Here is a 12,910-nt window from a genome sequence, read left to right on the forward strand (position 1 = left end):
GGCAGCCGTAGCCATGCGAGGGTAATCCTTTCTATGGACCCTCCACCAGTCGCATAGCCAATTCTGATCTTCCATGCCATTGGCGTCAACGCGGGCGCTGTCAAAATACTGATCAATGTCAGATAGTTGAGGCTTACCTTGAGGCTGTAGTCTCTGTAACATCCTGTTGCCAAGTTTTTGCCTCTTATGACTTTGCTCTTCTGGAGACTGTGCAATAAGTGGTTCTGCAGTTTCAGGGCAATCATGGTGAAGATTGTCACACAGAGCTTGTAGAATCTTCCCACTAGTGTACTCGTCCTCCAATTCATATTGGAGAAGGTCTCCCTTCACACGGAGATCCAGGATCAGTGCCATGTAATATGTATCCGACGCAACCATAAAAGTGTAGTAGCTTGGACAGCACTCACAATATCCGCTTCGAGATCTGCATACTTTCTCTCAGCAACATCATGCAAGTCATGCAGCTCGTACTATACTGGCACTGAAAGTCTAATCTGCGGCTTTTTCTGTGATACGAACAAGATGAGTACATCGAACTTTGAAAAGAACATGGTGAATTTGGGAAAGCCGTTGCCAGTCACTTTTGAGAACGAAACACAGTCTGTCTCATAGTGGATGAACTTCTCAAGCTGGTACCTTGACTTTGAAGCATTAGGCTATTTCAGATGAACTTCTAGAGTTAGTAGCTTACCTATAAAGCATCACTTAACCTTCTAAAAGTCGAATTATTCTGACAAAACCTGCCTTTCGTGGGAAGAGGTTTTTATGCAAGACAGAGCCATCTCTACCCTAACTGGATTGATAGATAAAGTTAAACGGCCACCAGAGTTTACGGACGAACAATGGGACTCGCTAGCAGCATATTTCGACAACTCAGCCGCCATCAGCAGCTATGATCCATGAAATGCATATAATTACGTCCGCACTCGTGACAAGACAGCCAGAGTCCAGGTGCAGTCGATACGCAAGCTGTCAAAACCATGAGAACGAAAGATACTTTGGGGAGGTCGATCGCTTGTTTCTTGTACCTGGCACGGAAAGGACCACCATCTTGCTCTGGTAAAAGTCTTCGATGAGGTTCGCTATGCTAACAATCAAGACAAGATCTATGGAAGAGTGCAAACATTGAAAAGTCGAAAGTCGTACCTAGTTGGCATCTGCCAGGGTTCAGATGATCGAATCAGGACTTCGAGGAGCGAACGTTGATTGGAATTTGGAAAGGTTGAGAAGGGCATTATCCTGGTCATTCCTCTTCAATTTATGTTTTATTTAAATATCTCAAGAATGATTTTGTAATGTCTCACAAGGGATTTGCATTTTGATAGTAAATGTAAATGTCATCTTATCAGACAGCCAATAATACAGGTGACTGGCGCGGACGAAGTTGATACTTACAGAGCAACTCTTCAGCCTCCAACGAGATGCTCGCAGCATGCCTCGCATAAATCATCCCAGTGACTGTACAGAAGCAACTCGCTCTACGTTTCAGGAGACACAAGATCCTAGAAACTCACCCCGCAAAGTATTGTAAGTTGACTCGCTGGGAGAGATCTGCTGACTGAGTGTGGCATGGTTTACGTCTGAGAGCCTTTGTCAAAATGGTCCGGTGACTAACTTTCGGTGAGTTACCCGTATAATAGTTATGAGTGTGATCAGAATTTTTTTCTATAGGGTATGCTTCTTAAATTAGAATACCTCCATAATGTATCACAGCTGCAGCAAGTGAATCTGCTAAATTTATAATAGATACTTTGTACGAAACAGGATGTGTTAGCTGCGTGACTGCTTTCCGCATGTTTCCCGTCTTATCGTCCACAGCAGCTATAAGTGCAGGATAGCTGACTGCGGCGGTGATATCAAAAATATTGTATTTCGCATGCTACAGTCTCGACAGTCTACGAGTTGTTTCTTCGAAGCTCTCGTCCGTGACTGTTTGGGCGGAAGCTTACCCAGATCACCTAGTAAATGGTTAATCTGAGGCGCTGCTAGGACTACGATTAAAAATAATACAGCTATACCATCTCCAAAAGAACGCAACGATGAGCTCGACCACAGGACCTGTTTTTAATCCGGCGAGCTAAGCTCCGTAGACTTTCGTCCAGCGTAACAACTGGGTTTAAATAAATACCCTCAGGAAATCGTCCAGATTTTGATCCTGATAGCCACGCTCGCTTATGGATAAACGTGATCGGCAAGCGAGTGCATCGTCCTAGCGACCGGATAATTCTTTTGTGTAGTGGCGATTGGGAGGGTGTCTACACCTTACCAGTTGTCCCCCTTATGGGAGACCATTGAAAACAAGATTCAACCTTCCATACACAAGTGATTATCGATTAGTGACCAACTATTATTTATTAGTGATCATCTATTATTTCTTAGTGACCAGGTCTAAACTCCCAACTGGACATCACCTAATTTCCTCAGCTAGGAATTTTTCGTACAGAAAGTAGAGTGCACTTAGTGTGCTCCTTAACGTACTCTGATAACCGGGATAAAGAGCTTGGTCTTTTCGGGGCCTCACTGAGAGGACATTTTAGTGACACGTCACAAAAGGGCTAGTGATACTATCACTAAATTGAGGTTCTAGAGACACCTAGCAAGAAGTAAAAGAGGAAGGGTGCTCAGGACACCTGGGTTAGGGGTATGCGCTGTCGAGTCAGTCTAGTTATTGATTCCAGCAGTACAGCTAATTTGTTAGGTAGCCTTCCTAGACCTCACCCTACGAACATTTTATACTGTGCCGCCATGGACACTAAATACACCTAAACATGGAGTTTTTGGACTCCGCCTCAACGACCTGTCGTCCATTCCCGCGCTTACCAAACTACAACCCCAAACTAACTGCAAAGCGGGGTATCTCCACCACGGAGAACTCCGAAGAGACCTCCGAAAAAGGAACCCACCACACTGGAAGTGGAGACATCTACCCCTGAAAACGACGATCTCACAGTTCACTGCAGAACTAAATGTCTAACGTTCTTTGAGTTGTTCCAAATATCACAATGGGTGCGCAACCACATGCCGGCTGAGTGGGTACGCCAGGTATTCCGCCCACACCGCCTAGTTATATTTTGGACGTTTTAGTGGTATTTCGGACTTTCACCCTTTTGTATTTAAGCTCCAATGTGACTTATTTCATGTAACTCATACAATGACTTCCACAGTAATGACCAAACTTCTTTGAGCATGATGATCCTGATCCAACACTTGACATTTCCCCCACTCATGACCGCCCGGTAAGACCCCTGCAAACCCTGTCAGATCTGCGATGATTTATTTTGCTGAGTTGCCGCCGTCGACAGACAGGATACTACCCGTAATGTAAGTTGCCTGATCTGACGCGACGAACATGATGGACTGCGCGATCTCCTCCACGTTCCCGATTCGTTTGAGAGGCACACCAGAGGCCATACCGGCCTTATTTTCCTCGTTTCCAGTGAATCGATCAAGCATACCGGTCTGGACCGGGCCAGGGGCAACCGCGTTGACACGCACTCCATATGGTGCGGCTTCAAGCGCTGCAGACAACGTGAGTCCTTCGACCGCGTACTTGCTGGCGACGTAAATTGAGGCACCCGGTACGGGTCTATGGCCGTATGTGGACGAGATGTTGACGACGCTTCCGTAACCCTGAGCAAACATCACGCGCAACTCATGCTTCAAACTTAGAACGACGCCAAGGACGTTGGTGTCGAATGCCGCGTGGTAGGAATCCTCGGTTTGATCCACGACCGGACCGGGAACGCCCTCCGTGCCGGCGCTGTTCACAGCAATGTCCAAGCGACCGAAGCGTGCGACTGTCTTGTCGACTAGAGCGCGAATTTCATCGTCGTGGCGAACATCGGCGCGAATGAACTCACATTCCGCGCCAAGACCACGGATCTCACTCGCCAGTTTCTTGCCGGACTCTTCGCTACGGCCGGACACAACGATGCGCGCGCCTTTACCCCGGGCAAAGGCCAGCGCCGTGGCACGCCCAATGCCAGTTATGGCGCCGGTGATCAGAATAACTTTACCGCTCATGTTGACTTCTGTGATAGTTGCTGGTTCGGATGGAGCACGATTGTTTGATGAGATGGTGCGCCACTAAGAGGGCGCAAGACACGATACTTATACGCGACGGGGAATCAAGAATAGTAGATCTGGTTTGCGAACAATTGCGCGAGGCTTACTAAACTGCCAACGATCGTCGATTGGAGCAACCTCGTGGCTACTACAACATCCGATGTGTACCCAGATTATAAACCAGTAAAAAATGGCAAAAGGTCACTTGTAAGTAGGGCTGCACACGAATAACGACCTTAAGAATATTCGTACGAATATTCGTAAGTCGAATACGAATAAATTGATGTCAGGTGCTTATATAATATTCGTACGAATAAAATTTTCATTATTCGTAATTATTCGTATTATTCGTAAATCCTAATAGTACTAACATCCTCAGCTTTATATACATCTCGCAGCAACACGAGACGCCTCATAGTCTCCGCGCTCAAGGAGCTCCTCCGTAAGCCTAATAAATCGCGTCCACTATTAAACAATCTTTCCACGGACATCCCAGAGGCTGGTATAGCCAAATAATCTCGCGCGGCCGCTGCCATTCGCGGATACTCTTCTCCATGTGTTCTCCACCAAGAGAGTAGCCAGTTTTTCTCATTTGTCACCGACTCATCTATCATGACAACTCCATCTTCAAAGTACCGGTCGACGTCAGATAGATGCTGCTTTCGAGGTTGCAACTTTTGTAGTACTCGAGCCTCTATACTGATTCCGGCTTATGTGAACTTCACTGGGTGCGAACGATTGCTCTGACACTAAAGGATACCGCTCACGAAGTAAGTCCTTTATATGCCTGATAACTGTCTGTGCTGTCACTGCTCCCAATTCTTTCTCCAGCAGCAGCGTCTTGAAGCGTGGGTCCAGGACTACAGCGAAATAATACATATCCTGCACATCCATGAGATCATAATATTTTCGAAATTTCTTCAAACCTGCAGATACAGCTGCGGCAATCTCTGAATTAAGACCTGAAAATTCACCCTCTCTAGAAGACGCATCAAGCAATATGTCGTGCAGCTCGTAGTAGATGGGGATGACCAAGCTAATCTGTGGCTGGCGCTTCGAAACTGTAAGAGTAAACTCTTCAAATTTTGCAAGGACACCCTCAATTTGCTGCAAGCGATCCCAATCTTCCGCAGTGAAGGGCGGGAGATGCGTTTGATGCTCAATCCATTTCTTTATCTGCTGCTTCGCGTTCAGCGCATCTCTAAGCATCCGATGCGTAGAATTCCAACGCGTATCAACGTCGTACTCGATAAACTTATCCTTCAGCCGATTGGTCTGACATATCAGCTTCCATTGTTGCTTCCTCTGCGGAGTTCTAGCTATCCAGAGGGCCATAATTCGAAGTCGAGCCAATGCGGAGTGTGGTCCAACCGTGTTGTTATTCTGCATAAGATCACAAGCAGCAACTGCCGTACTGTGATCACCGGCTCTCAATTCTGCAAGAATATCACTAACAATCAGATTAAGGACATGCGCCATGCAGCGTATATAGCTGTCCAGCCCTTGAAACCGGAAGGGCTCTGCATCGCCTGCGGGAGAATTAACATCACGAAATTTCTCTGCCAGATTGAAATACAACTCTGAGATCAAGGTTTCATTATTGGCAGCATTGTCTGCGGTGATTGCCACGAGCTTATGCTCAATCTGAAGTTCCTCCAAGGTTTTCTGAAGTAGCTCTGCTATATTCTCTCCGCTGTGGATGCCGTTGATTTCCGAAAACTCAAGGACTCTCTCTTGGTACTGGAAATCAGCAGTCAACCAGTGACCAATAACTCCGAGTATGGCTTTAGAATTTTTGCTGGTCCAAGCATCCAAAGAGAGCGCGATCGTTTGACATGTGCGGTCCAGCTCGTCGATTAGTTGTGTCCGACACGACTGGAATTCTGTGTCTATTCTACGAGCCATTGTCATGCGGGAGCTGAACGGTAGCGAAATACCTAGATCTTGGAAGATCTGCTGGAATGCCGGCGATTCGATAGCGTCAAATGCCATATTATTCAGGACTATCCACCGTACTAAGTTTCGTTCCAAAGACTTTGCCGCGTTGTCCTGCGCACGTTTCTGGAAGAAACTGGCAATTGACGGCTGTTTGGTGCCGGACCTTTCATCCTCATTGTTACATTCAGAGCCAGTTATTGAGATTCCATGTTTGGTGAGGTGAAATCTCATATTTGATGTTGATGTTGCTCTTGCGGAATCAGTTGTCTTCCAATTACATCGTCTACATCGTATCTCACGATCTTCTATCGGCCCTCTACCCCTCTTCGGCCACCACAGCTTTCCTGGCAGCGCTGAAACATCAAACTGCACCCATAAAGATTGGTTCTGCGGCTTCTTTCGCGAAGATTCCGATTCGCTTGAGACGCTGGATGTGTCAACCTGTAACAAGAGGGGGCCGGACCTCCGACCTCGCTGTCGGAGAAGTCCAGGAGCTCCTCCTCGGATAGATAATGAGTCTCCGTCATCGGAGATAGTGAGAATGAAAAATGTGTCACTAATCTTGATTTCCTCTATCTACTAGGGAGTGTGTCTCCCCTTTTATATTCTACGCTCTTCTCCTTTGCCTAGCCAACCCCGCACGCGTAGGCACCTGTCCGTGGACCGGAGCATAGTCCGATGTCGGAGCCCACTAGTCTGCGGTCACAATGTGACATCCCCCCCTCTAAAGCACGAGTAGGGTGTGAAACATCGTAGTCGGGCCGAAACGGGAAAAGGTAAACTGCTAGCAGGAACATCCATTTGGACGAGGCGTAGGGAAACCCTCGAGGAGACAACCAAAAAAAACCCAATGGGAAAAAACAAAGAATCCAGGAGGGAAAAACCTATCGCTGTTCCTGAGGACGGCGACGTCTAAGAAGGCTGTGACGACACAGAAACCCGAATGATGGGTAAGGTAATGTAAAATGCACCAGTAGGAGTGTCATGAGAAGAGTTAGCACGAGCTTTTGTAGAACGGTATAGGCGAACGGCCTGTGGAGATATATCTTTCGTAGAAACCCACGAATTATGGGAGTCGTCATAATTTTTCCACTTGACTAAATACTCATTCGTGCGTCCGCGCTTTCGATCGGCAATGATGCCGTCGATTTCGTAGATATCTTCCTCGAGTTCCCCTGAAGGTACCTGAGGAGTGCTGACTGGCGGTTCCCCCTTATATCGTTTAACCCGAGAGATATTTATAATAGGATGAAAACGCCGACCGGCAGGACGGACGATCTCGACGTTGTGCGACCCATCCATTCCAAGTACACGATACGGACCATGGTACGCATCCGAAAGTGTAGTCTTCTTGGACAGGCTGGTACGAACGAGAACAAGGTCACCGGGTTTGAACTCAGCAGCTTGCCGACGGCGGCGATCCGCGTACTTCTTTTGGCGGACTTGGCCTTCGTGCATCGAGTCTTTGGCACGGATCCAGAGACTCTCAAGTTCTTCGGAGAACGACGCCGCGGCGGGAACGTAACCAAACGACGTCCGGTTTAGGCCTTTAGGGTGATACCCATAATTAGCTTCGAAAGGAGTCATCCCGATCGTACTCTGCGGAGAGTCATTATAGGCAAATTCAAGGAGAGGTAAATACTCATCCCAACGCGATCGTTGATCATCGTTGAGGTTCTGCCGGATCAGCTGTTTGACGATCTGGACCATGCGCTCACTCTGGCCATCCGTCTGAGGGTGTTCAGCCGTGGACATCATGGGTGTTATGGTCCAGTTCTTCTCAAGTGCTGTCCAGAAACGACTCGTGAGTAAGGGATCGCGATCAGAGACAATGGACTCAGGGAGGCCGTGATAAGGGAAGATCTTTTCCAGATAGACTCGAGCGATGTCATGAGCATCAAATGTTGTGGCGATAGGCACAAAGTGTGCCATTTTGGTAAGTCGGTCGACGACGACCATGATGCGGTTATGTCCGCGTGTGGTGACGGGGAAGTCTGTGCAGAAATCGATGCCGACAGATTCCCATGGGCGATTTGGAATTGGAAGCGGCTTAAGCAAGCCTTCAGTCAGTAATCTGGGAAGCCTATGCCGTTGACACGAGTCGCATGCATTAATAAATTTAGTAATATCAAGGTACATTTTTGGCCAATAGTACCCACGCGCGATTTTCTTGTGCGTTGCCGCAATACCACAGTGTCCGGCTGTAATATGGGCATGATTGCGAGCCATTAGTTGGCTTTGCACACCCCTGTCTGAGACACAGAGCCGCCTACTTTCAGTCCCAGAAGCCGAGAAGTAGAGAAGGTCGTCGATGAGAGCGTACCTGTTGGACAGTGCAGCGTCTGTTGGGTGGCGTAACTCTTCCAAAATTGAACACCACGGTTCCTGACTGTATCCTTGGCGGATTGCAGTGAGGTCAAGGTCGGTAGTAACGACATGCACCTCAACACGAGAAAGGGCGTCGGCCACAGCGTTGTGTTTCCCTTTTTTGTAGTAGACATTGATATGATAATCCGCGAGGATTTGTTGCCAGCGTTGTTGTCGCTGATTGAGATTGGGCTTTGTGAAAAAATGCACTAAAGCACGATGATCAGTATAGCAGTCAAACTCTTGACCCCAAAGAAATGGTCGCCACCGCGTGACGCCGTGTATAATAGCTAAAAGCTCACGATCATGGATCGGATACAGTCGCTGATGTTGGTCTAGTTTCTTAGACTCGTAGGCGACAGGATGGTCATCTTGCGAGAGGACGGCCCCTATAGCAAGATCAGAAACGTCCGTCGTCAATGTGAACGATTTGTGCGGGTCAGGCACCCTAAGCACAGGAGCAGTGGTAAGCAACTGCTTGACTTGGTCGAACTCACGCTGCATGATCTCGGTCCATGCGAGAGATTTCATCTTGGCGCCAGCGGTGGCACCAGTAAGGTGGGCGGTAATATGGGCATAGTTAGCGATGAACCGTCTGTAGTAATTACAGAGCCCTAAAAACGATTGTAATTCCCGAACTGTGGTGGGAACAGGGAAGTTACGGACCGTTTCGACGAGCCTGTCTTGTGGACGTATTCCGTCGGCGGAAATGACGTGCCCTAGATATTCACAAGAGGCTGTAAAGAACTCACACTTGTTAGGTTTCGCCACGAGATTGTGGGCGCGTAGTCGTTCTAAGACCGTCGCCAAGTGGCGGACATGGGCCTCGGCCGTCTTTGAAAAAATGAGAATGTCATCAAGGTAGACGAGGACGAAGTCGTCCAACTCTCCGCGAAAGGTGTCGTTCATGAGACTCTGAAAAGTCGCGGGAGCATTCGTCAGACCGAAAGGCATGACATTAAACTCATAGTGCCCGTACCGCGTGCGAAACGCAGTTTTGTGACGGTCAGCCACCGCCACAGGCACCTGGTAATAGCCACTGGTCAAGTCCAGCTTGCTAAAGTAGCACGCGCCGACGATACGATCAAGTAATTCATCGATGCGCGGTAAGGCATAACGATTGCGAATCGTCTGAGAGTTGAGGGCTCTATAGTCAATGCACATACGGAGTGATCCGTCTTTCTTTTTCACGAAAATGACCGGCGAGCCGTATGGACTCGTCGATGGTGAAATCATACCAGTTGCCAGGAGCTCGTCGATCTGTCGTTTCAGTTCTTCGAGCTCGAGCTGGGACAGGCGATAAATGCCTTTGTACGGCGGGTGCTTGTCGGCCCCGGGGACAAGTGGTATCGAATGAGTTACGGCTCGAGCCATAACCTTCGGAACTGGGACAGACTTGGTAAAAACAGAGGAATATTGCGACATCAGCTGGCGTAGGGACTCGCGATGGTCGGGCGGGAGATCAGGAGGAATAGTAACGCCGTCAGGAACTTCGTCGTTGGTGGGCCGAACCAGAACCACGAAGACGTTTTCCACCTGTTCCCTATCCCGAAAGGTGCGCTGAAGTCCTTTTCGTGATACCATAAGCACGGGCGTGCGATGGTGAGATGCCGTCGGCGGATCCACGAGCGGAAGCACGAGATTCTGGAATCCATGGAGGATCAGCGTACGCGACATTGGTCTTAGTTCCGCATCGAACTCCTTTAAGAAAGGAACGCCTAAAAGAATATCGTAGCTTTCTCCATTCAAGACATAGAATTGTTTGCGAAGGGTAAGGGTACCCAAGCGAATTGTGAGGTTGGCCACTTTGGCCTGTTTGTCGCCGTTGCTGTCGGCAGTTGTGGGAGCGCGGGCGCCACTGGTTTTGGTGGGGATCCCATTCTGTTCACAGAATCGTCGGGATACCACGTAAGTGGAGCAACCGGAGTCCACCACTACACGTACTTCTTTATGGCCAAAGTGACCAAGAATTGTGCAAATGCCATCATTATCAGGTAATGTATTATATGTCTGACTAGCGACATTAGACACTTCAACTAACTCTCGACCCTCCTCCTGCGATACCTCCTCTTCCTTCTCCACCACAACCCCGCGGTTGGGCTTATTGCTGAAAGAGGCGTTAGTGAGCTCGAACTCGTCACAGGGGCCGAACGAAGTAGGAAGAATGCTTACCTGCTTGGGACGACCGCTTGCAGAGTAACATTTTTCCGCCTGGTGACCCAGGCGACCACAAATGTTGCAGCGTACTGCTGTACACTGTGCCAGCGCGTGCTGTTGACGACAACGGGGACAGGCTTCAACTCCGGCAGTTTGTGGTAAGAACGTCTTGTGGACCCGCTTGTTTCTTTCCTGAGGAGTCGGCTCCGCGGTCCGCTTGTTAAATGCTCGTTTGGGACCAGACGACGCCGGCGTCGCCTGATCGGAAACGGAAGGCTCTATACGGGGCTGCAGGTAATGGTTGGTAGCATAGAATGCTTGGTGACGTGCCTGTAAATAGGAACCGCCTTTTCCGACGAACTCCTGTCCAAGGAGCAGAGAGCAAGTTCGGTGTGCCGCCGAATAGGAGCTTTCCGCCTGCAACTTCATTCGTAACGCGTCCGAAGTGCAGCAATATTTTAAAGTCAGGAGACCTTGACTATCAGCGAGGGGTTCCGGTTGGAGTGCTACCACAAGTGCGCGAACACGATTCGCGAAGTCAACCGGTGATTCTCCAGCCGCCTGGAACGTTGTATGCAACTCGGTTGCAGTATCGTGGGCACTCTTTTTCGTCGTGAATTCTTGCTCCAGTTGGCCGAGCAAATCCTCGAAAGACCCCGCAGTTCCATTTGCCCATTCTGGGTGGGCAAGGAACCAGTTGCGGACCGCACCGTGCACGTTCGCGCGGACAGTCGCAACCTTGAAACGGTCAGTTAGGTTGTCCATGGTCAGAAAGAGGGACTCCAGATTGAACTTCCATGCTATGAAATTCTTCTCGGGGTTGCCGTCTGTTCCGTCCCAGGAAAAGCGAAGAGTTGGAGGCTTGCGATAGCTCACAGGAGCTATCGTCTCCACAGGAGCCTTTAACACCGCCGCCATGGAGGTAACGGCCTCGACGTCCTATGAGCGAGGATTCGTCGGCTTGCTGTTCTGAACTTCCAACGGTGGGTTCAGCCATGGTCAGGGCAGACGGCTGTCCTGGCGAATAATCGGCGGGGGAACCAGATGCCTGGTCCGAACCTTGTATCGCTACCATGTAACAAGAGGGGGCCGGACCTCCGACCTCGCTGTCGGAGAAGTCCAGGAGCTCCTCCTCGGATAGATAATGAGTCTCCGTCATCGGAGATAGTGAGAATGAAAAATGTGTCACTAATCTTGATTTCCTCTATCTACTAGGGAGTGTGTCTCCCCTTTTATATTCTACGCTCTTCTCCTTTGCCTAGCCAACCCCGCACGCGTAGGCACCTGTCCGTGGACCGGAGCATAGTCCGATGTCGGAGCCTGCCCGCGGTCCGGAGTATAGTCCGATGTCGGACACTAGTCTGCGGTCACAATGTGACACAACCTGCCCATCATCGTTTAACTCAGACTGCTGAGAAGGGTCTGCTGGAGAACTTTGAAGTTGGTTCAGTTGGCTTGCTGACTCGTCCGGAGTAATAAGCTCGACGCCACCGGACCCTATATTTGAACGAAATCTTTTGATAACGCGGTCTTCTGGCGGTGCTTCCTCGTCGCTGCCATCATTAAGAAGGTGGTAATCGACCCTTTGAGAACGTTGCGGGTGCTTGCGGGGCGATACAGAGAAATTATCCATACCGTTAAGAACAAATTGCGGTGACAGATCTTGTTGGCCCCAACGACGAAAGATATCCTCTAGCTTTGGATAGAACCGTTTCAAACGCGTGCCTGACGCGTGTACCTGGGAGTAAACAAGACCCACAAAGCTCGGTGTCCATGGCTTTACCCTAACCTCCTTTGTAAGCAGCTTTTTGGCAAACCTACGAATAATTACGAATCGAATACGAATAAAACCTCTTTAACCATTAGTCGAATACGAATATGGGTTGCCCAAGGAAAGTCGAATACGAATAAGCAAAATCTTTATTCGTGTGCAGCCCTACTTGTAAGGGAAGGCCGGAGGCGACCTTACGCTGTGGCTCTCCGAAGCCCGACGGACAAATTTTGGCGATTATTGCATGTGACTACGCCTCATAATGGTGCACCAACTCTAGTTCAAAATTACCGCAAACGGCATACGATCGCCGAGAAGAAGCGGTGGTCCGAGCTTCCGGTACCAGGATAGGGTAATTTGTTGTTGGGGGTAGGTACAGTTTCTCGACTAGACTGGATGCACTATACATAAATAGTTCATTAGTCCACGCGTGGCGTTTAAAGTTTCAGTATTAATCAATAGAGCATAACTGCAAACTTATTATGGGGAAGAACTTGTTTATAAGGTTTAGCCCAAAAGAATGTCGTTGATACGCCTAGTACAGCCAAGGGTGGCCATTTTTGATATTATGAAATTTTTGATATTTGCCCTATTTAGATCTGGAACTAAAAC

At 48.9% G+C, this 12,910-nt stretch overlaps 2 protein-coding genes across 2 annotated transcripts; both read right to left on the reverse strand.

Moving 5' to 3' along the window:
• Positions 1 to 3,103: 3,103 nt before the first annotated feature.
• POJ06DRAFT_5876 (uncharacterized protein) lies at positions 3,104 to 4,266 on the reverse strand. Its single transcript, XM_056191238.1, has one exon. The coding sequence runs from the start codon at positions 4,021 to 4,023 to the stop codon at positions 3,274 to 3,276; it is 750 nt and encodes a 249-aa protein (XP_056047127.1). The 5' UTR covers positions 4,024 to 4,266; the 3' UTR covers positions 3,104 to 3,273.
• A 6,011-nt stretch (positions 4,267 to 10,277) lies between these two features.
• POJ06DRAFT_242587 (uncharacterized protein) lies at positions 10,278 to 11,701 on the reverse strand. Its single transcript, XM_056186241.1, has 2 exons — positions 10,543 to 11,701; positions 10,278 to 10,477 (listed from the first exon to the last, which is right to left on the reverse strand). The coding sequence occupies exons 1-2, from the start codon at positions 11,443 to 11,445 to the stop codon at positions 10,472 to 10,474; spliced, it is 909 nt and encodes a 302-aa protein (XP_056047128.1). The 5' UTR covers positions 11,446 to 11,701; the 3' UTR covers positions 10,278 to 10,471.
• Positions 11,702 to 12,910: the final 1,209 nt, after the last annotated feature.

This window comes from Lipomyces tetrasporus, assembly GCF_029532465.1.
Source record: "Lipomyces tetrasporus strain NRRL Y-64009 chromosome Unknown POJ06scaffold_1, whole genome shotgun sequence".
NCBI classification, from domain to species: Eukaryota; Fungi; Ascomycota; class Lipomycetes; order Lipomycetales; family Lipomycetaceae; genus Lipomyces; species Lipomyces tetrasporus.

Bases quoted from the DNA above. Each gene is read 5' to 3' on its own strand.
- POJ06DRAFT_242587 (XM_056186241.1), bottom strand. From the start codon at position 11,445: ATGGCGGCGGTGTTAAAGGCTCCTGTGGAGACGATAGCTCCTGTGAGC.
- POJ06DRAFT_5876 (XM_056191238.1), bottom strand. From the start codon at position 4,023: ATGAGCGGTAAAGTTATTCTGATCACCGGCGCCATAACTGGCATTGGG.